General features: G+C 35.2%; 1 protein-coding gene across 24 annotated transcripts in view; it reads right to left on the reverse strand.

Moving 5' to 3' along the window:
* Window positions 1–8882: 8882 nt before the first annotated feature.
* The window catches only part of PHF20L1 (PHD finger protein 20 like 1), a 124683-nt gene continuing 111745 nt past the window's right edge, over window positions 8883–21820 (reverse strand). For 23 of the 24 annotated variants that reach the window (XM_072603038.1, XM_072603027.1, XM_072603035.1 and 20 more), the window contains 2 exons: window positions 12366–12528; window positions 8883–11084 (listed from right to left, as the gene is read on the reverse strand). In XM_072603038.1, coding sequence (XP_072459139.1) covers window positions 10942–11084; window positions 12366–12528 — 306 coding nt within the window. In that variant the 3' untranslated portion in view covers window positions 8883–10941. Of the gene's footprint in view, window positions 11085–12365; window positions 12529–15901; window positions 16066–21820 lie in introns of those variants that run through there. The other variant, XR_011965738.1, reaches the window with a different exon arrangement.

Below are 21820 nucleotides of genomic sequence, written 5' to 3' on the forward strand. Positions count from 1 at the left end.
ATTTCTTTCAGGAGGTGATAGATGGGATTCTTTCCATTTCTATTTTTTTTACTTATTTTTAGTTTTCTGTTTCAATATATCATTCTAAGATAAATGGGCAATTTTTCTTTATAATTTCTTGAAATATAATGCTTATGCTCTTCCTTTTTTGTTTATAGACTTTTATGTAGTCCATTTAAAAAAAAATTCTCTCTTCTTAATCCATTTTCCAGGTGAGTTGTTTTTACTTTGAGATATTTCACATTCTCTTCTATTTTTTCCAGTCTTTTGACTTTTATTGTTTCTTGATGTCTCATGGACTCATTTAGCTTTATCTTGGCCAAATCTAATTTTTAAAGAATTATTTTCTTCAGTGAGATTTTGTACCCCCTTTTACCATTTGAGTTCTATTTTTAAGAACTTATTTTCTTCAGTATTTTTGTACCTCTTTTATCATGTCCTTAATTCCATTTTCATAATTTTCTTACATAGCTCTCATTTCATAATGTATTCTCCACTACTCTTAACTGGTTAAAAATTGTTTTGCTCTTTTACTCTTTTTCTTTTTTTGGTGAGGCAATTGGGGTTAAGGCACTTGCCCAGGATCACATAGCTAGTAAGTGTCAAATGTCTGAGGCCAGATTTGAATTCAAATCTTCTTGACTCCAGGGCTCTCTCTGTTGTGCCATTTAGCTGCCCCTTTTAACCACTTTCCTTAACTCTTCTAGGTATTCTCATTGGGCTTGCATTCAATTTTCACTTTTTCCTGTGAGGCTTTGCTTGTAGATGTTTTAAAGTCATCTTATTTTGCATTTATGACTTGAACTCTCATTAGAACTGACTCAAAGAAGGAGGAATATATATATATATATATATATATATATATATATATATATATATATATATATATATATATATATATATATATATATATATATATATATATATATATATATATATATATATATATATATATATATATATATATATACATACACTCAGTTGGATATGGAAATCTATCTTGCCCAGCAGAGAAATAGGAGTGGATAGGGATAAGAAATATAAAGGGGGATGATAAAAAGGATGGTGGATTAAGGGAGGCATTGGTCAGAAGCAAAACAGACTAGAGGGGGGATGAGAGAGAGACAGACAGACAGACAGACAGACAGAGACAGAGAGAATGATTACAGAACAAAATAGGATAGAGGGAATGAGCTAACCCATAAAATGAATAACAGAAGTGCGTAACAGAATGGATTAGAAACAGTTTAAAAGGGACACACTTGAAAAAGACTGAGTTAAAGCAGAATCTATTAGGTTTCAGCTAAAGAAAAAAGGCAGGGGTAGAAATCACGAACTCAGACAAAGCAAAAACAAAAATAGACCTAATTAAAATAGATAACCAGGGAAATTACATTTTTGCTAAAAGATACTACAGACAATGAAGTGCTATATATATATAGCACGTTTCTCTGATAAAGGCCTTGCTTCTCAAATAAATATGGAACAATGTCAAATTTATAAAAATAAGAGCCATTCTCCAATTGATAAATGGTCAAATGATATGAACAGGCAGTTTTTAGAAGAAATCAAGGCTATTTATAGTTATATAAAAGTGTTCTAAATCAATATTGATTAGAGAAAGGCAAATTAAACTCTGAGGTACAACCTCATACCCATCAGATTGGCTAACATAACAGAAAATGAAAATGACAAATATTGGGGGGGAATAAGGGAAAATAGGTACCCTAATAAGTTGTTGATTGAGCTGTGAACTGGTCCAACCATTCTGGAGAACAGTTTGGAACTAAGCCCACAGGTCAATAAAATTGTGAATGCCTTATGACCCAGAAATACCACTACTAGATTTGTATCCCAAGGAGACCAAAGAAAAAGGAAAAGGTCCTAAATATAAAAAAACATTTATAGCATTTATTTTTGTATTGACAAGGAACTGGAGAGGGGATGTTCATCGATTGGGGAATGGTTGAACAAGTCGTGGCATGTGATTGTGATGGAGTACTATTGTTCTATGACAAATGAAAGTGGGGTGGGCTGAGCCAATATAATAAAAATGACAATTCTACCTAAATTAATTTACTTATTCAGGGCCGTACCAATCAAACTGTCAGAAAATTATTTTGTAGAGCCAGAAAAAATAATATCAAAATTCATCTGGAAGAACAAAAGGTCCAGAATATCAAGGGAACTAATGAAAAGAAATGCTAAGGAAGGTGGCCTAGCTCTAACAAATCTCAAATTATATTATAAAACAGCAATTATCAAAATCACTTGGTACTGTCTAAGAAACAGAAGGGTAGACCAGTGGAATAAGTTTGGTACCCAAGACACAGTTGTCAATGAATATAGCAACCTACTATTTGATAAACCCGAGGACCCCAGCTTCTGGGATAAGATTGATGGGAAGAAATTTTGACTAAACAAGAGATACAAAACATTATGAAGTGCAAAATGGATAATTTTGATTACATTAAATTGAAAAGTTTTTGCACAAACAAACCCAATGCAACCAAGATTAAGAGGGAAGCAGAAAACTGGGAAAGAATTTTTGCAACTAGTGTCTGTGATAAAGGCCTCATTTCTAAAATATACAGAGAACTGAGTCCAATGCACAAGAATACAAGTCATTCCCCAATTGATAAATGATCAAAGGATATGAGCAGGCAGCTTTCAGAGGAAGAAATAAAAGCTATCTACAGCCATATAAAAAATGCTCTAAATCACCATTGATTAGAGAAATGCAAATCAAAACAACTCTGAGATACCACATCACACCTATCAGATTGGCTAACATGACAAAACAGGATAATGATAAATGTTGGAGATGTGGGAGAGGTGGAACACTAATGTATCATTGGTGGAGCTGTGAGCTGATTCAACTATTCTGGAGAGCAATCTGGAACTATGCACAAAGGGTTATAAAAATGTGCATACTCTTTGACCCAGCAAAATCTTTCTAGGACTGTATCCCAAAGAGATGATAAAAATGAGAAAAGGACCCACATGTACAAAAATATTTATAGCAGCACTCTTTGTGGTGGCCAAAAACTGGAAATCAAGGGGATGCCTGTCAATTGGAGAATGGCTGAATAAATTGTGGTATATGAACATAATGGGATACTATTGTACTATAAGAAATGATGAACAGGAAGACTTCAGAGACCTGGAAAGACTTATATAAACTGATGTTGACCAAAAGGAGCAGAACCAGGAGAACTTTATACATAGCAACAACCACAGTGTGCGAAATTTTTTTCTGGTAGACTTAGAACTTCATTGCAATGCAAGGACTTAAAATATTCCCAATGGTCTCTTAAGGCAAAATGCCTTCCACATCCAGAGAAAGAACTATGGAATTCAATCGCAGAATGTAGATCATCTTCTTTTGTATTATGTTTTGGTTTGTTTTATGATTTCTCCCATTTATTTTAATTCTTCTATGCAACATGATTTAGATGAAAATGTATTTAATAGGAATGTATGAGGAGAACCTATATAAAATTGTATGCTGTCTCAGGGAGGGAGAGGGGAAGCAGGAGGGAAGGAGAGAAGGAAAGGGAAAATATCTAAGTTATATGGAAGTGATTGTACAACACTGAAAACAAATAAAATAATAATAAAAAAAGAAATAAAAGAGAGGTATGGTTAAAGAAAAAAACAGGACAACATCTGTATGAATTGATGAAAAGTGAAGTGAGAACTGGGAGATCATTGTGCACAATAGTAGCAATGTTGTAATGACGATCATCTGTGAAAGACTTGGCTACTCTGACCAATACAATGTCCAAGACAATTCCAAATGGCTCATGATGAAAAAATGTTATACACCTCCAAAGGGAGAACTGAAGAACTTTTAATGCAAACTGAAGCATAATTTTCTCACATTATTTTTTTTTGTTTTTATATTTTTGCAAAATGACTAATCTGTAAATACATTTTGTGTGATTTCACATGTACTATTGAGGTCATTTTGCTTGTCTTCTCAGTGAGTGAGGGAGGGCTTGGAGGGGAGGAACAGAATTTGGGACTAAAAAACTAAAAACCAAATAATGTTAAAAATAAATAATACATTGAAATAAAATTAAATAGAAAATTAAGTGTGAGACTTCACTGAATTACAATCACCCAAGAGCAACAATGAAACTGAGAGATGCACAAAATGGAGCTGTCATTTTTTTCTACAATAATCCACTTTCATCACTAATTTTGGTTAAAACACAACATTTGAACCTAACTAAATTCAATAAACATTTGTCACAAACCTGTTTCACCATGCTAAGTGATGGGGATAAAAACAAAACAAAAACAGCCCTTGCTCTCAAGGAACTTATTTTTTCACATTTTGATACTTCAGCCCCAAATGTACTATATGAGGAAGTAGAAATACCTCTTAATATGAATTGGGGAGCCACTTCATATACAAGTACATACCAAAGAAAATCATGCTAGAGGTCACACAATCTTGAAAGCATTGAGGGATCATTTTACAAGATATCTCAGGGAGAGGAAGATATTAAAATAACGAAAAAGACCATGAAAACCACACACATTCACATACACACATGTATGCCTATATATGTGTATACATATAGGTGTGTGTACATATGTATACATATATACACACTCACATATAAATATATTTGTTCTGCATAAGTGATTTCATTGGTGTATCTTCGATGTGGAAATTTCCTTCGTAAATGAAATTCACCTAAGCTATATTTAAGATGCTCCCTGACACCAAGAAATAAAAGTGTATTTTAAAAAACAAGTGCTTTCCCTCTGTGGTTGCTCATTTTGGCACACCATAATCTTCAGAAAAATCAAAGTTGTGGATGATCTGAAAGGCAACAGAGATATGCTGTGGGTTCAAGTAGATTGCTACATATTTCCAAAGATAACCTATACCCACAAAGTGACAAAAGAGACATTGCTGAAGGAACATGATGGGACCAGGTGGGCTGGTCATGTAGCAATAGCAAGGGATAACATGAATGGACTGAGTGACATGATGGTATCTATTAGCATGGAAAATGTAAAATAATACTTGGAAGGAGAACTGTATTAGAATCATGAGAAGAATTCAATGAATTGTAGTTTGCATCCATGGAAAAAATACTCATATTTTTTAATCATTTAAGTATAAATCTAAATCCCTACACTTAAGTTCAAGGAATCAGTTGCATAAATACTGAATAGCAGAGAAGCAGTGAGTAGAAAAGTTTTATGAAAAAAAATCTAGAGAGCTTTAGTGAACTGGAAACTCAAGATAATAAAATGGCATGATATTCAATAAGACACACAAATTTTGTTCTTAAGCAGCATTAGTCAATGAAATGATTGCTCTGTTCTGTTCTGACATGGTTAGCTAACAACCACCATGCTTTAGGAAAGGTATTGATAAGCCAGAGCATATCCAAAAGATGGCAGTCGGTGTGGTAAGGAGATTGAGGTCCATGTTATAAGATCATTGGATCATAGATCTAGGATTGAAGTAACCTCAGAAGCAATCCAGTCCAATCCTGTCATTTTATATTTGAGGAAACCAAGATTCAGGGAGGTTAGGTGATTTGCACAAGGCCACACAGATAGGAAGTGTCAGAGATGAAATCTGAACCTTCTCCTCAGGTAATCTACTCCTCTGAGTTCAGTGGCAGTGAACCTCCCCCTGTACCAAAAAAACCCAATAAACCAAAACAAAAAACCAAACCAGAGTACTTAGAAAAGATAACCAAAGAGTTACCTTGTGGAGAACCAATTAACTTTTTCTATTTGGATCCAGAGGGGAGCTAAAGGAAAAATGGGTGGTATTTCCAAGGAAGGAGTTCAGTGTAAGAAGGGGAAAAAAATTCCTGGAAATCAAAGTTGTTTAAATGTGATTGGGGGTGCTGAATTCCTCAGTTGCTGGAGAGCTTCAAAGGGATTCTGGATGACCACCTCTCCAGGATTCTTGAGAGGTGAGTTCTGTTCTGAGGTCCTTTCTAGTTTTCAGATTCTGTGATTAAGTGGAGGAATAAACTAAAAAGGTCAGAAGGGGCAGCTATTATAAAAGAAAAAAGGAAATAAAATACAGGAAGGAAGTGGCACTGGGAAAGGGGAGGAAGAATGAGTAAAAATATGCCCTATCTCGGGAATTTTCATCATGGATGTATATATTATATATATATATATATATATATATATATGTGAGATACAGAAGCATGTTTCAAAAATGGTTCAAATTGATGTGACTAGAGCCATGTTGGTGCCATTGACAGCAAAATTTTAGGGAGAACTGTTTTTTTCCTTTTTGGCAATTTTTGACAATTATTTCAGTTTTGGTCATGCTGACTAGTTCATAGCCAATCATAGACAAAGACCTCAAGCTGAAAGAGAGATGGACCAGGAGTCAGGGTCTCAAAGTTGGCAGGGAGCTCAGAAGAATCCCCTCTTCCATATACTTGAAAACCTTTGATGAGGTGGAAAATACAAGCTACTTAGGGAGACAATTCCATTTCTGCCAGCTCTAATTATTAGGAAGTTCTTGCTTCTGTAAAGGACTACATATTCCCCTTTGTTGACACTGTGTCTGGTTCTTCCTTCTAGGGGCAACCAGAGAAAAACAGACCCCCTCTTCAGGGAACGATCATATCTTTCCTCAGTCTTCTCTTCTCCAAGCCAAACATTCCCAGTTCTTTTAAATAATCTTTATATAACAGGATCTGAAGGACAGTCAGCATCCTAATTGTCCTTCTTTGGACCCTCTCTAGTTTATCAGTGCTCTTTGTAAACATGTACTGAAGTGAAAATGAGATGATTCCTGAAGCCACAAGAATGGATGAACTCTCTGAAATACAGTGCAAGAATCTTAAAGTTCGACACTGTGATTTTTAAAAATGAATTACTACTGCCAGTACTGATACAAGTTGACATTAACTGGTGACTGGGATTTATCTGTAATATATAGGGTTAAATTTTCTCTAATACCTATGGTAGTCTGAAGGCTGATTTCAGATTTTGTCTCATTTAGAAATAAGACTGACTCTCAGGAAAAAAAAGTTTATAAAAGACCCACTTTAAACACAACTCTCCACAGACTTAACTACTTTATTAAGTTGCCCCTACTACTAATTTACTAGCTTAGGAAAGGGTGTGAATTCTTTTGGAGGACTTTTGCCATTTGTAAAACGTGTCGAATGCTCCAATGTTCTTCAAAGACATGCATTCTATATGTACAGAAACATAGAAATGAAGAAAATGTAATCCACTGTGCAAAAGCGTCATTTGGAAAATTTTTTTTCATTCCTTTCCATGAAACATGGAGTATCCTTCAAAAAATTTTTTAAATGCCCTGAAGCTGATCCTACATGAAGGTTCTTTTCTAAGAATGTAACGTATACTTTGTTCCCAGCATCCAGAGCAACGCAGACTCTATTCCCTGCTTCAGTGCATCATCCTTATGCTATCATCTTAGGCATAGGGAAGGCAATTGGACCGGTGATTTCAGGGATAGAGGCAGCTCCTGAACTGGGAAATTTCTTCTACCAACACAAGCTGGTACCTTCTCTGCAAATCAGTCTAATGGAGTTGCTTATAACAGTGAGTGGATGTGGCTGGCAGCCAGTATGTCAGATGTAGGACTTCAGCTCAGGTCTGCCTGACAGGTCAGTTCTGTGTATGCTAGGTGCATTCTCTCCCTTTTATATTAGCCTTCCTAATTCACAACTCTTATTATTATACCCCTACAAATCTTTTAATGACTCCCTACTACTTCCTGAATATAGTATAAACTTCTCCATCTGGTGGGAAAACCCTATACAATCTGGTACTAGCCTACTTTTCCAAGACTCACTTCAGCATTTGGACTACTTTCTGGCCCTTGAGCATGCCCAGTGCATTTCTACCTCCATGACCTTGTTCCAGCCATTCTCTGTGATTTTGGTGGATAAAGTGGATAGAGACTGGAGTCAGAAAGATGCAAGTCCAAATACAGTCTCTGACACCAGCTCTGTGAACTCTGTGAAGTGACACTGGGTAAGTCACTTCACTTCTGCCTCAGTTTCCTCATCTTAAATAGCAACTAACTCCCAGGCTTGTTGTGAGGGCAAAATGGGATTATCTGTAAAACATCTTCATATCAAAGTGTCATTTAAATGCTAATTATCATTATACCTTCCTTCATGGCTGCCTGTCTCATTTCTATCCAGTCTTCACAGCACAACTCACACAAAATCTTTTTTGTTACATCTTCCCTGACACAAAGTGAATCCTCTCATGATCTCTCATTAGTAATTGCTTGTATCTCTATTACATACTTATGTTTAACTTCATACTACAGTTATCTGGACATCTTAATTCACCAATATACTACATCAGAAGCCTTTGGAGAACAGAGGTCATTTACTATTTATCTTTGTTTCTCTCCCCAAACAGTTAGTGCCTTACGCATAGTAGATACTTCATAAATGTTTGTTATATATGGATATATGAACTGACTCACAGATAAATTCAGAAAGTCTGACTTGAAATTGCAGTAATTTTCAGCAAAAACTTTTACTAGTTATTATAACTGGGATTTTGGGATTTTAACTTGAAGATCAGGTATCTGAGAAGATGAGCATCACTCTTTGTATAACGACCTTGTGTGTATGTGAAAAAGAATTATGAAGAAGACAACACGTGGTTCCATTTCTGGAGGAAAAAAGGGGGTACAATTTGACAGACAATTAGGTATTCTCAGTTATCCAGGGCAACCAGTATTCATTTGGTAGTCTAGCAAGATGCATGTTGTCAGTATTACAGCCAAAAAAAGGAGAAAGATGAGAACCATTATTTTTTAAACACAAACAAAAGAGCTGCTACTAGTCTTAAAATACTAATACTAGCAATTTACTCCAGACATAGAAGACAGGCACTAATATGTTACTTTAATAGAAACACTTTTTTTCAGCAGTTACCTGGAAATGTCATCTCTGATAAAGCTATTAATTATTCAACAACAGCTTTATGACAAAGTTTATGCATCATACCGAAACACATATTCTGTGACTGATTATCTTTGGCACATTTTTTAAATTGAAGAATCTCAAAGGCAACAAAAACATATTGTGACTGCACATCATTTTAGTCACCTCTTTACATCAGAATATAAGGGAGCAAAACGAAAAGTGGAAAATAGAGAATATGTGGAATAGTTTTAATAAAGAGTTTTACATACAGTACCTTACATATAGAACAGTGTGTTTGCAAATTTAAATTAATTTTGAATGTACAGTGGTGTGTACTCTTTTCAAAGGTAAATTCAAGTTGACCATCTATCGGTTCCAAAATGCATTTATACAGATCACTAGAACTGATAAACAGTAGTGAGGCATAAAATGTTCAAGTATCTTAATAGCATTAGTTAAACAGCCTCTCTTTAACAGTCTTTTATATTTTTTTTTTTACAAATTTCAAAACCTGTACATACATTTTTAATTTTTAGAAACTTTCTGTTAAAAGGCAACATTTAATGTTAACCATCAATTCTTATAGTCTATGGTAATAAAACTAGACATGTGTAGATATAAATATGTATAGGTTATGTACATCTGTATGTGAGTGTATGATTAAAAACAAGCATACACAGGCACACATACATGTATATGTAGCACTGGGTGCAGCAAACAATGTATATGAGCACTGGCACACAGTGGACCTAGGCTCAAAATCCAGCAAGAGCTAAATGGCAACTAAGCTGCCTTTGGTTTCTGAAGTCTGCCCATTCGTCATCAAAGCTGATTAACAGATTTTAAATAAAACCACCCTTCGATTACCGAATGGCCCCTATTTTATCTAGCTATGTAGCAAACCACAGCCACCAACTGGTTCAATGCTCTCATTGCTCCTCATCCCAGCTGAGGTCATTCAGTTTGTTTCTAAGGGTTAACACCAAACACACCAGCTCAGGACCAAAAGAATAGTTTGAACAGAAGTATGTGTGTGCATTTATGTACACATGTGATGTGCATACACACGTGAGCATGATGTAACATGTACCTACACATGTGCACACATAAAAGACATAGGGGTGTGAGGGTGTGTGTGTGTGTGTGTGTGTGTGTGTGTGTGTGTGTGTGTGTGTGTGTGTGTGAATGCAGAAGCATTTTGGATGGACTGCTAGTACTGTCAGATTTTGGGGAAACAAAATTCCTATGTCTCAAACTCTCATTCCAGTGGTATTATCATGATTTGGCACAGTTCATCACTACACACCTCTCATTTTTTTAGAGACAAACTACAATGAGGATTTCCATTCTTTTTTAAAAAATATATCATTTGGAAAAACAAATTTGGAAATACACTTTCTTGCTATTCCCCCAGCCCAGAAGTGAAGCTTGTGTTGTCTTCACTGATTAATGAGATTCATCACTCAGGAAAACAGTTCATGATCCTGGATGAATTTATAGGCTTAAAACTTTTGTGTGGCTGAATAAATCACACAATTCTTTTTGGATCTCTGTCACATTAGCAATACAGTAGAACTCTTGAAGAATTTTGACTTTTTTCTAGAATGTTGTTGTGGGTAAAATATTGGTTTGCAAATTTGTATCTTTCTACTAAAACTTTAAAAAAATATTGGTTTTTATGGATATCTTGAGGTTTAGGTAAAATGAGTTCTGAAAAATCCAGTCAACCAGTTTTACTTAGTATTGATCATATTCCATATTGCCAATGCTCAGTACATATAATTACCATTTGCAGCTTGCACAGGAATATTTTGATATTTTAAGATATTGACCTTCTTGATAGGACTAGTCACCATATTCTTCTCCAAGGCCTCCATAATATTGATGTTACAAATTCTAGTTACAAAACTTAGTAAAAAGTTACTAAGCTTTCAACTATCCATTGTCAGTCTGGCAGATAATAAAAAAATTTTTGCTGTAGACAATCATGTTCTTTTTTTTTGTTTCTTCCCTTTTGTCATACTGAACAAAGAGTTGCTATTTGCTGTACTTTTCCCATATCAATTAAGAGCTGTTTTATATGGCGCTTAAGCTGTGGCAATCTTGTAAGAGGATCTGGTGGCTCCAACTCTCCTGTGAAATCAAGCCAGCTTTCCAGAACTAAAGAAAGAAGAAAAAAGGGGAAACTAAATGACACCTAGAAGAATTCATCAGAGAATTTAAATGCTAGATGGGACACTTTGTTATGCAGCTAATTCTCTTCTAAGAAAGGTATATTTACTCTATTTTTCAAATGCTGCCCAGGTCCAAATGATTAAAATTTCCTTTGATATCTTACAATTTGGAAACAAATCATCAGAAGCTTTTCATCTAACTCAATTTTTTCCTTAATCTGTCCTAGTCATCACCCTCTTCAAAAACTTTCAAATGCTTGAAAAATTGCATCATCTTTACTTAATATCATATCGAGTTAGGTTGTTTAAGCTCCGCACCCCTAACATTTATTTCAAAATGGAGAAAGGTGGACCAGAATAATGTCTTAAGGTGCTCTTACACTCCTTTACTTGATGTCCCTTATCTAAAGTATAAAAAAATTACTAAAAGTCCATGCTTTCATCAATAGCAGTCTTCCAAAAATTCACATGTTCTCCAAAGTTACAAAACCAAGATTTACATTGAAAATTAAATGGAAAATATGTACTAGAAGTCAGATCATAGATGTTACAATGTGAATATCCTTAACTTTTAGTAGAACCCAGTTCATGCTTTTCATTAACATTACCTTAAAGCTTATCTTAAAGCATTACTTAAAGACTACTTTCTGTGTGAATATAATTATGGTAAAACAGGAAAAAGTAGCTGAGGTAACTTTGTGAAACACTGGGAATTAGGACAATACATTTCCAAACATGATATTACTATCTACAGGGTTCTGTATTACAGGTAAAGTGTTACGCAAAGAACACTGGATTACGAATCCCAATACTTGAGGTTCTAGTCCAGGCTTTGTCATTAACTAGACGGCAAGTTCTATTCCCCAATCTATAAAATGGGGCTAATAATCACTGTCTATCCCAAGACTGTGGTGAGGACCAAATAAAATGTGTGCTGAAGTACTTGAGAAATTGTAAAGAACCATTAAAATATCATGGGTTAGTATTATCACAGTATTATTACTTAGGTATAATAAGACCCTCCATTCATTTCACTGTAATTGTAGTAGAAATATAACTGCAATAAAAAGAAAGGGTCAAAATATCTCTTTTTTTTCTGGTATAGTTCTTTTCTTTCTAAAAATAAACTATTTATAATAATAACACAAAAATGAGGAAAAGATGAGCACTATATCTCATAGATAACATATTTACACATTTGCAAATGTTAAATAATTAAATGCTAGCTTTTAAAAAGATATTAATAAAAATAGCTAGGATAAATTACCATCAACTTCTTTTTCAATTAGGTCCATCCTGCTGGTGACTTCATTTTGGACATTCTCTATATGTGTGAGAAGGTTGAGTTGCCACTGAAGATGAGAGTCTCCTTTTTCTTCTGTATTTCTTTTTTCATTATAGACGAATAATGTATTCCCTTCTGCTGAATTCTTCTCCGCAGGATCATTAAGAAAAAACAAAATGACTCCTTTAAAAACAGCTTTCCAGTTTATTACTTCAATTCTAGTTCTGATTTCAACATCTAAAGTATCACTCTAAGTCACAAAAATTCCTCAGCAATGTGGATTTCAATATATATTTTAAACTACTGGGCATAATGTTCCCCATACAAAAATTGGAGAAGAAATTCAACTGATTTTAAGTAACTTTGCAAAATAAAGTAGGGGAAAAAATTACCCTACCAAAATGTTTTGCCAGCTTGGCCTTTCAAACCTGATAATAAAAATTGGTGGTTAAATCACAGCATTTCATTTTAGGAGCTGAAAGGAACACTATTCATTTGGTATAAGCAATTACTATGTTCCAGTGGCTGAATATAAGACTTAAGAATCCATCAAGAAAAATATCAAAATAAAAGACACAGATTTCATCTGCTTAAAGTTAGTAGGCTAAACAGTTTTTTCTTTTTTCTTTTTTACTTTGCAATGTGAAGTAACACTTAAATTAGACTTAGTAATTAATCTTCCTCCAAAGTTTCACCAATTGCTTTTTCTTCCCTTTAGGCTCTGCAGCATGACTATCATAATGGTCTAAATATAGACCACCTATTCCCTATCAAAAAAGGAGATTTCTTTCAGAGGAAAAGAGAGTGAGAGACAGAGAATGAGAAACAGAGAGACAAGAGATTAGACCTGAGATTTCACTGATGTACAGAGAACTCAACTGGGATAGGCATATACTGAAAAATAATTCGAGATTGTACTCCCATCACTGTTCTAACACCCAATGTTCTAACACCCAATGCTTCATTATGGTAAGAGGGTGAAATGATGATCTGAAAGACTGTGTAAAGTATATAAACTGTGGTCTGTTCTACACAGTTGAAACAGCTTCGAGGTGAGGCCCAATGTCTTCTGTCTATTGTACGAAGACCAGACAAACTAAGTTCACGCTCATCACCAAAGTGTAGCTTCCAGTTTGTAAAACCTACTAAGTATAAAAGAGTTAGAATCTGCAGTGGAGGTGGCATCCACACCAACGGAAACACAGATCATTTGAAGCACAGTTTTATATAAGCTAGATTTGCAGAAAGGGTGATCCATATTTGGACCAATATGATATATACAGTACCAGCTCTAATATGATGCTGAAATGCCTGGAGGGGAAGTATGGAATAGTAAAGTGTTGAGAGCACTGAACTAAGAGTTATAAGACTTGGCTTCTAGTTTTGGATTGGTCAAGGCAATCATGCAATCAATCACTTCAGTTTCCTCATGTATAAAACAGGAATAAGAATATTTATGTTGCCTCACCAATATGCAACAATCATTTTAGTCTTCCGCATTTAACTTTATCAAACTCCCCACCGTGGAATGGTGACTAGAGTGTTGGACTTGGAGCCAAGGATGTATGGATCTGAATCCTGCTCCACTTATAAGCTATGTGGACCTGAGAAAAATCACAAACTCTCAGAGAATCTTCATTTATAAAATATGGGGGTTAGAATTGATAAGGTCCTTTCTACCTCTAAATCCATGCTTAGGCTATGGTCCTAAGATTCTCCCTTATTTTTATACCTCAAAATCCTACAATGTTACCATTCTTTTTTCTTTAACCAGTTTATAAGGAAGGCCTTTCTAGAAGGCTAACTTCTCTGCCTTCACTCTTGATACATCCCCTCTTGCCTCTTCAACCATCTCAGCCTCATTTTCATTTTTTCATTTTTCTCTATTTATTATTTCCTTGCTCTCTACAAACATGCCTAGATCTTCTTCCTCCTTTAAAAAAAAGTTCACTTGACCACACCATCTCAAGTCATCATCCTTCATTTCAATTTCCTTTTACATTCAAACTTCTCGAAAAAAAAAACCCGTGTCTATATTTCCTTTCCTTCCACTCATTCATTTCTCAACATTTTGCAATCTAGCTTTACACTTAACCCCTCAACTGAAATATCCCTCTCTTCAAGGTTACCAGTGAGCTTTTTAATTCCTAAATTCTATAAACGTTTCTTTGTCCTCATCCTTCTTGACCTCTAGACTATTTGATACTGTAAACTGCACCTCTTTTGGACACTCCCTCCTCCTTGGGTTTTCATGACCATTTCTTCTGCCTTACCTTTGTAGGATCATCATTCATGTTCCACTCCAGTCAGTGGGTCCTCCAAAACTTTGTCCTGGGACTTTCCTTTTTCTCTAAATCCATGTCATTCTTAGCAATCAAATCAACTACCATAAGTCAGTTTTCACCTCAATGCAGATGATCTCCAAATCAAGTCAAAAAGCATTCATTAAGGGTCTACTATGTGTCAGGCATTTTATCTCCTGCCCCCTACCTTTGCACAATCTATCTTATATGCCTAGAATACACTTCCTTCTCAACTCTACCTCCTAGAATCCCTAGCTTCATTCAAGGTTCAAGCTCATACTACCTATAGAAACCCTTTCTTTATCCTTCCTAGTTGTTAATACTGTCTCCCTCCACCAACCAACATGTATCTACTTTTCTGTTTACCTGCTGCACTCCCTCAGTAGAAGGGGAGAGACTCATCAATTTGTATAATGTGCTGACATGATAAAACAGATGGTTGCTATATTGTATTGGACTTTATTGCTAAATATCTTAAAAAACCAGAAGAATGAAATCCTTCTTGAATTTGTGAAAAGTCTAAATTGTAAGATAATAACCAAGACAGTTAGGATGGCATAGCAGTTTGAGTTTAGAACTGGAATCAGGAAGACCTGCTTTTGAATCCTGTCTTAAGACAATTATAGCACTGGCCTTCTTTCAGCTTCAGTTCCTTCATCTGTAAAATGGAAATAATAACTGTACCTATTTCACAATGTTGTTTTGAGAATGAAATAGGACAGTTGCTGTATAAAAGTTAGGTATTATTATTACTATTGAAGTCTGTCCATGTTAAATGTTACTAAAAGGCATTTTATGAAACAATTCACTATAGCATTCCATGAAATAGTGACTCCCCTCACTTGTTTATTGGATTATTTACATGGAATGCATGGAGGTTAGAAAGGTTAGAAAATCAAAGTATAAGGAGACATTACGCATTAAATACTAATCAAAAATGAAAGAAATACTTTTCTTAACTTTTTTGAAAGTCAGTGGAAAAATGCACCAATTTATTTAAATCTGATTTACATACAACTTGCCCATAATAGTAGCCTTGCAGAATACATATCCAATGATTCTTTATGAATTCAATCTCTCTAAATATCTGTTGCATAAAATATAACAGCTATACTTGCAGTTTCCACTACTATTGGTGTTAAAAAAAGGAAAATCTGAGCACCGCCTTCTGACTGCTCAACTAGAATGTCATGCCCATATTAGCAAGATACCTACATATGCATGGCAATCCTTTGTAATCTTCATGTGCGGTGTTGAACTTGGAGTAAAATGCAACTCACTACAGCTTTTTGAAGACAAGAGTTGGGAAGGACAGGTGGTAGTGTGCATATGTGCATCTCTTCAAGTGAACCTTGTTCATTTGTATCCTGAAGTCTCTACTGATTCAAACAATAAAATTCAGAACTTGTAGTACTCTAGACAGATATGCCAGGCCCTAACTAGGTAGTTAGGATATGATACAAGTTATATCTCCTCCTTTCATTCATTTTTATTATTTCCCACTGACTCTTCCACTGCTGAAAAACATGCTTAGATTTCTCTTATCCTTTAAAAAAAACTTTCCATTGAAATTGCCACCCTATTATGCATCTCTCATCTTTTCCTTTTTCAAAACTTATTACCTCCACTTTCTACTCTTTACTACTCTTCTCTCTTCAAGCTCTTACAACTTAGATTCTGTATCTGTTTACCAACACTGCTTTCTAAAAGGTCATCAATGATCTCAACTGCTAAGGCAACTGATCAATTCTCAGTTCTTATCCTGAGATAAGAACTTCTACATAGTTGGTCATTTGGCATGCCTCTCTGTCTTTTTGCTCCTTTTACCACTGTCTTTCTCCTCTCTCTCAAAGGGCAGGTTTTCCCAAGGCTCTGCTCCACATCTGCTTCTTTTTCTCTTTTCAGTGTGCTAGCTTTTGGGATATTATCTAATCCTGTAGGTCTAAGATTACTTCACATTGACATTATGTATAACTTTCATGCACACAGCTATTTACACATTGTATCTCCCCACTGCTACATGCCAGCACAGTGGGCAGAGTCAGGAAGCTCTGAGTTCAAAGATGATCTCAGACACTTCTTAGCTATCTGACTTTGGGTAAATCACTTAACCTTTATTTGCTTCAGTTTCCTCAACTGTAAAATAGGGATAATAACAGCACCTGCCTCCCAGGGTTGTTGTGGGGATTAAATAAGATCATAATTATAAAGTGCTTTAGCACAATGATTGGCACACAATGAATGTTATAGAAATCACTGCTGTTGTTATTGTTGTTATTATTATATTAGCAGGATTCAAAAAGAGCCTATGTTCCAATTCTTAAAAGAGGAAAAAGAATAGTTTGCAAACTCTAGTCCAGTGAGCTTAATTTGGATACCTGACAAAATTCTGGAAAACAATATCAAAGGACTACTTAGTGAACACTAAGAGAAACAAGAAAGGTTCACAAAAAAGCCAGCATGACTTCATTAAGAATAGGACATGAGGAACCAATCTTATTTTCTTTCTTGACTGGCTAATTACAATGGTAGATCACAAAAATGTTATGAATAAAGCTTATCAAGTTTCTACTCTCACGCTATTCTTTCTTTTTTTATTCCCCTGACACACTGTAAATTTTGTTCCAGACTTGCATTTTCATTTTCTACGTGTCTGTTTTTAGATGTGTTTCTAGAATACAACTAACTTTCTTTGCCTGATTTTCATCATGCTGGATTATTTAATCCATTTATATTTAAAGTTATGATCAAACAATATAGTACAAAGAAACAAGTGACAAATAGATAAAAAAAATCTAACCCAAGCCATCAATAAAATATTGCTGTTGGAAGATTAGCACCATCTTCTGTCTCCTCTTGTTTTTGTCTCTTTTGAAATCAGCACTTTGTCCTATGATACATCTTGTGTACCCTCCTATGATATTAATTTACTGTCATGAGTTCTCTTCCTCATTCCTCCTTTACTTACCCTATTCCAAGTTCTTTAAGTTTACCTAAATTAACTTTCTTCTTTTGATTCATCTATTTCTCCTTCTTTTTTGTTCCTTTTCTCATTTAGTTAAGTGAGTAAGGCAAACTTTCCTCTGCAACCTCTTATTTATAGTAGTTTTCATGTATTGTGCCACTTTCAATAATTATTCTTTACCTTGTCTTCTTCATTATTTATCTTCCTTTCCAATTTATTCTGAATTCTATTTCCTGATTCATGGGTTCTACCCTTACTTGTCCCTTCTCTTATATCCTCATTGTGTCCCCTCATGAGGGGCAGGTACCCAGGTTTGAGGTTTCTTTTCTATTTGACTTCTACATTATTGTTTTTGTAAATCTTACTTCTTCCCTGTCTTTTTTTCTGTTGTACCTCACTCTTAAAAATATCAATGCATGAGTAAAGTAATATCAGTATCAGACAGAAGTAGTTTTCCATAGTATTTGTCACTCTGAGCCCCAAATCATAAGCCTGGCCCTATCCCTAGTATTCATCATAATCAGTCCCAAAGACCATGACATCTCATCTCTAGTTCCCTGAGTCCCACTTTAAGCTTCCTATTCTTGACTCTTGTAGCTGCTTTTAAGAACTATATATAATATATAATACATCCTCCTCCCGGTATTAGTATTCTGCTCATGGAGACACTTCTCCCCAGACTTAATCCACTACAAGGCCTTCTAACTGGTGAACTCCTTCCCATCACCTAAAAATGCCAGAAGGTCCCCATCTCCCACAACAGACAAACCTCCTACCATGAAGAACCCAAGGTTCTTCAACACAAAGAGCTTTGCTGTTCAAGCAGCTAGGTGGCACAGTAGATGACTCCCAGAGCTGGGCTCAGGAAGACCTGAGTTCAAATCTGACCTCAGACACTTATTGGCTATATGACCCTGGGCAAGTCACTTAACCCTGTTTGCCTCAGTTTCCTCATCTGTAAAAAGAGCAGAAGGAAATGGGAAACCACACCCATTATCTTTGCCAAGAAAAACCCCAAATGGGATCACTTTAAGATGTTATGTTAATTAATTTTATCCTTTGCTTTTATTTATTTTTACATTGCATTTTATTATTTTTTGGCTTAGCCCATTCTTCATGCTAGGTGGTATAGTAGATAGCATATGAGGCCTGCAGTCAGAAAGACTTAGTTCAAATTCAGCCTCAGTTACTTGCTAGTTATGTGACTACAGGTAAGTCAGTTAACTTTTGGTTGTCTCAGTTTCCTCAACTACAAAATGAGGATAACAATGGCACCTATTTCCCAAAGTTGTGAGAATCAAACGAGATATCTGTAAAGTGTTTTTGCACAGTGCCTAACAAATGATAGGAGCTTAACAAAACCTTCCGTCTTCTCTCCCTCATCGCTATCTCCAATCCATTCTCAAATAGTAAGCTATGGAAATCACCATCCCTTTACTATTTATTCAATGATCTAGTAATGACACATCATCTGTTCCCCTCTCCCACTGTGAAACCCACTGTTATTCCTTCCCATGAAAGACAATGATTCACTCATGGGAGACCAGCAGGCTTAGATCATCCCTTGCTATTGCGGAAAATACAGAAAGACAGTAGTACCTTTACATGGCTTTTGAAATAGTTGAGTGGCCCGATTCAAAAGAGAAATTAATAGTCTGGTTGTCAACTGGAAAGGAAGTGTCTAGTGGACAGCCCCAGAAACCTGTTCTTTTTAATAACTGTGCTATTTAATAATTTTATCAATGACGGAAAAAGTTATAGACAAAAGGCTTATCAAATGGGCAGAACTAAATAAAATATTTGATGAAACAGACAGCATCCCAAAAGATCTTGACAAGTTAGAATGTTGGACTGAATCTAATAAAAATAAAAATTTAATAGGAATTACAAAAAGTCAACTGCACATACTAGCTAAGAGAGGTGTGGCTAGAGAGCATCTTATCAGGTAGTTTATGGTTAATATGATTCAAGAGAGCAATGTGGCAGCCAAAAAGACTTAGTGTGATCTTAGGCCACATCAAGAAATATACATTACTCAGGTACAGGAAAGTGACCGTCATGCTGTAATTAGTAATAATAACTAGTCAAATCACAATGGTAGTGTTGCCTTGTATTAATTTTTGAACACCACATTTTAGGAAGGACATTGATAAAATCGAAAGAAATCTACAGAAGTCACAGAATTATAAATCTAGATCTAGAAGGGAATTCAGAAGCTATCTAGTCCAACCTTTTCACTTCACATGTTAGAAATCTGAGGCCCAGGGAAGTTAATCACTCAAGGTCACACCAGTAGTGAATGAACGTGAGAGGCAGGATGTGAACCCAGGTCCTTTATACTAGGATAGTGAAGGACTTCAGTATCACATTAGATGAGTTGAAATTGCAAAGAACCCAATTTAAGCCTGAGAAGAGGAAAAACTTCCTTACATTTATTGCTACTCAAAAATGGATCCCATAGTAGGCATTAAAATCACTTGACATCTTTAAGACTAGACAATCACTAATCCAGGACAATATGAAACATATTCATGTTCACATAGAGACTAGGTTAGATGGTGTCCAAGATCTCTTCTATTAGTATACACCAAAATCTGTCTTTACTTCTCATTTTCTGTCAACAATTATCTACCTTAGCAACATCTACCTACCATCTTGCATTAACTCAGAGATCTCAAGGAAGAGAAATCCAGCCCCGTTCACCTCTAATGTAACAACAAGGGTTATTAATGACCTCCAAATTATAGGTAGAAATCCTCTAAATCTGTTTTACTAGACAAAATATTCCTGATGCAGAAAGGAATTAAGACACACAATTCTGCCCAGTTCTATTCTTTGGTATGAGGTTTGGTCTGATTCAAGGGAAATAAATTACACATTCAAACTACAATCTAGGAACCATGAAACAATCTGGAGTGACCTAAAGTGGGTAGAATCTGTGTAATTTTTACACTGAGTTTGCCAAAGGGAGCTAGAGTCTTTCATAACTATGCCATTCTAGGGTATGCAGACATTAAGTACCTTTGAACACACTAATCATAAAGAAGTATAATAAAGATAATCATGGAGGTTGATATTATTTCTTTGATATCAGTGCCTACACTCATAGACTCATGAGTTATTCTAAGTATTTTTACCAGTATGTTTCTTCTCCTTTGGGGGAAAGTGCTCAGTCTAACCACTTTGCTTCTTTACCTATTACTATCTACATCTCAATTGTCATCAAGCAATTTGTTCTATCAACATCCACCTACTTATCTATTGACATCTACCTACCTAACAAACATCTATTGGCATCCCTCTCTCCATCAACACATTCATTTAATAAGTATGTCTACTGATAGCTTTCTATCCATAATTGTCTTTTGCCACTTCCACTGATTTATGGAATAAAGGTTTTGGAAAGGAACCAAATCATACTTTGGTCAATGTTGCATATTCTGAAAGAATAACAAAAAGTATATTATTGCACAGAATATAAACATTTTTATTTCTAATAATCAGAAGCCCCTGATCTTATTTTAAGGGAAAGGTGATTTTTTTTTCTAAGTAAAATCATAAACTATTAACCTCTGGGGCTAATAAACTATGACTTTAATTTCATTTACAAAAAATATCTTAATATTAAACTGATATTTATAGGTGAGAGAATTGCAGTATTTCAGATGTGCCATGGAAGGGGGAAAGGTATATTATAACCTTCATTACATTATACTATCCATCATTTCCCAATAACATTTTAATGCATCATTATAACTAAATCCCACCATAAAGTTATAAATTCCCACCAATGCAATGTTTGGCCATTAGCTATTTCACCAAAAGTTTCTGCAGAACTAATTGTTTTACCTGACAGACCATTTCTCTGAAAACAAAAATAAAACTGTCTCTGACCCCATTGACCTTACATTCTATTTATCTACAGACATCAGAAGTCACTGTTGTGTAATCAAAGAGTACCTGATGAAGTCAGATGATATGAGTTCAAATTCCCATTTACCACTTCCTACCTGTGTGACCTTGGGCAAGTCATTTAAATTCTATACGTCTCAAGTTTCTTTTTCTATAAAATGAGGGAGTTAGACTGGATGGCCTCTAAGGCCTCTCCCAACTGTAGATCTACAATCGATTCTATGACTAATCCATCATCCTTGTTTGAATGATTAGGT

This window comes from Notamacropus eugenii, chromosome 4 (genome assembly GCF_028372415.1).
Source record: "Notamacropus eugenii isolate mMacEug1 chromosome 4, mMacEug1.pri_v2, whole genome shotgun sequence".
NCBI lineage: Eukaryota > Metazoa > Chordata > Mammalia > Diprotodontia > Macropodidae > Notamacropus > Notamacropus eugenii.